The sequence below is a fragment of the Diabrotica virgifera genome, chromosome 1, assembly GCF_917563875.1.
Source record: "Diabrotica virgifera virgifera chromosome 1, PGI_DIABVI_V3a".
NCBI lineage: Eukaryota > Metazoa > Arthropoda > Insecta > Coleoptera > Chrysomelidae > Diabrotica > Diabrotica virgifera.
The window spans coordinates 188,606,541-188,608,960 of NC_065443.1; the positions used below are offsets into that span (position 1 = coordinate 188,606,541).

Sequence of the window (2,420 nt, forward strand, 5' to 3'; positions counted from 1 at the left end):
TGGTACTTTACCCCAAATTTTCTTCGTTTCCTCCAGTTTTTTGCCATCTTTGTTGTTTTCTACTGCCTCAGAAGTCCTAGTTCGTCTCTCAAAAGGGTCGCCATATGATGGTAGCTGGATATTTACTATACTGGAATGGGGTTTGTTTAACAGGAAGGCACTATGAACTCATAACTCCTTTATTTGGTTAAACTTATACCATATAAATGTATTCAGTTGATAGGATAGAACATTATTCTGCTCTAACGGCAGCAACCTCTCAAACGTAACTAACTAATTCGACTGACCCACTAATGACTCAAATCTGATCATGTTCCCATATTTATCAAATACTTCGTTTTGTAAATATGTTTGTATATATTCTCGTTAGTGTGTCAAAATGAATAATCACAACCTTCTTGAGTAAGCAAAACGTGGACTTTAACTAAGGTGTTCTACTTTGCAATTATTATAACAAATATGCGTAATATTTATTGTTTTATAAATAAATATCTAACGAATACTTTAAGGTAATTTAAGGATTTCTAAAATATCTAAATAATGAGATAAATCCCATTATATAAGTAATGGAACAGATTTTGCAAATATTCTCGATGCATTGCTTTCGCTTATGCCGAAATCATCTCCAAGAGACATAAATGTTTGTCCTCTTCTTATCTTTTTATGAGTTAAAAATAGATGCATTGTTTGAGTCTTACAATATTTTTCCATTAACTGAAACGTGTAAAATGCATATTCTGGTAGCCCCATATACGGTCTAGGTCTGTATTGTAACTTCGTCACTGTACACTTCAAAGACAAACTTTGAATGCTTCCTCTTCTTTCGTATCTTCATCACAAGATAAAGAATCACTTTCATTGTACCAGCAGTCGTCACTACCACTATATTCACTATACTCTTCAAATACAGAACTTCCTGATTCACTTTTTGTATCTTCAAATATTTGCAAGTCTTTTATAGGTGAAGTTCCTGCATCCTTATTATGTATTTTCAATGGCGACAGCCCGACTGTAACACTCCTTTGAAATTTGCACTGAATACCTTTACTTCTTATTTTGATGTGAGTCTGTGTTGATGCATTATTCAGTTTTTGAGGTAAAGCTGATTGGTTTAATTCAGGTCCTGATTGTACTAAGTTTGTGAAACTAGGATCACATTGTCTCTTATCATCATTGTTCTCTAAAACAGACTTAGATGTAGAAGCGGCATCTTCAAGAAGCTGTCGTTTAACCCTTTTAAGGGCTGCTTCCCTCACAGGCTGAGAAAAAGCTCGTTTTCTGTCTGGTTGACAATCAAATATGTGCGGGACAACACCTGACTTAATAATTTTGGGACCACCCATAATCTTGAATTTTATATAGTTATCCATATCTTGTTCCAACTGCAACAAATAAACAAGTATAAGTAGGCACTTTTCATGAAACGATAACTAATTTTTTTTTAAGTAGAAAATAGGTACCTAATTAGATAAATACTTACATCAAAATGATCCTCACAGACATAAAGACCTATGCTTTTTTGTGAAATATCGACGTTTTGGTTCTTTTGGTAGAGTAAAAAAATGTTTGTTGAATGTTCTGACAGTTGTGCTTTTGCATCCCGGCACTATACAGTACTTATATTGCGCAGATTTGTTTTCCATTTTGATAAAGTATATTACACAATAAATACACTAAACTACACTAAATACAATAACATAAATACCGAGCAAACGTCACAGTTATTCGACACGCACAACTGGCAATGGCAAACTGCATTCAAATCAATAGCCCACCGAACGGGCAAAAACGATAAGAGTGGCCTGTGACGTCAGACCCAAGCTCGCGCTTTTGAAGTTGTTTGAAACGGAAATTTTAGGCGCAGAACTTTGATCAGATGTTGTACGTACACTATTCATTGTTAAGACGTAATATTTTGAAAATAACATTTTTAAACATAAATTAACAATTTTATGCAAAAAAATTTTTTTAGTGCAAGTTCCCTATTATCGACAGACAAATTCAATCAATAAAACCCTCTAGTTAATAAAATTAAGTGAACTTAATGCATGTAAGTTATTTTTATGTCTTTTATGTACTTAGTTTGGTTGGTGTTTCATTGGAAGTTTCAAAATTTGTATAAAATATAATTCTCTTTATTTTTATTTATGTACAATTATGTCATAAAATTAATAATAAATGTGACAATTCAATAATTATGCTTCCCCTCCGCTTCCAATATTTTCCCCCTTAACTCGAAGAATATTTATCGCATAAAAAATTGTTGGAAAGAAATTGCGTTTCCAACAATTTTACTCCCTACCGTTTTTGTCGAAAAGTTGAAAATGGCGGAGATATTAAGCAACAACGGATCCCCTTTAAAATCAATATGGCGGCTAATGCAACCGCGGAATTCAGTCGAGATTTTAAATTTACACTAT

The 2,420-nt window shown here is 33.1% G+C and overlaps 1 protein-coding gene across 1 annotated transcript; it reads right to left on the reverse strand.

Moving 5' to 3' along the window:
* Positions 1–791: 791 nt before the first annotated feature.
* Positions 792–1,525, reverse strand: LOC126892252 (uncharacterized). The gene is made up of 2 exons (XM_050661751.1): positions 1,481–1,525; positions 792–1,382 (listed from the first exon to the last, which is right to left on the reverse strand). The coding sequence occupies exon 2, from the start codon at positions 1,368–1,370 to the stop codon at positions 792–794; it is 579 nt and encodes a 192-aa protein (XP_050517708.1). The 5' UTR covers positions 1,371–1,382; positions 1,481–1,525.
* Positions 1,526–2,420: the final 895 nt, after the last annotated feature.

Bases quoted from the DNA above. Each gene is read 5' to 3' on its own strand.
- LOC126892252 (XM_050661751.1), bottom strand. From the start codon at position 1,370: ATGGATAACTATATAAAATTCAAGATTATGGGTGGTCCCAAAATTATT.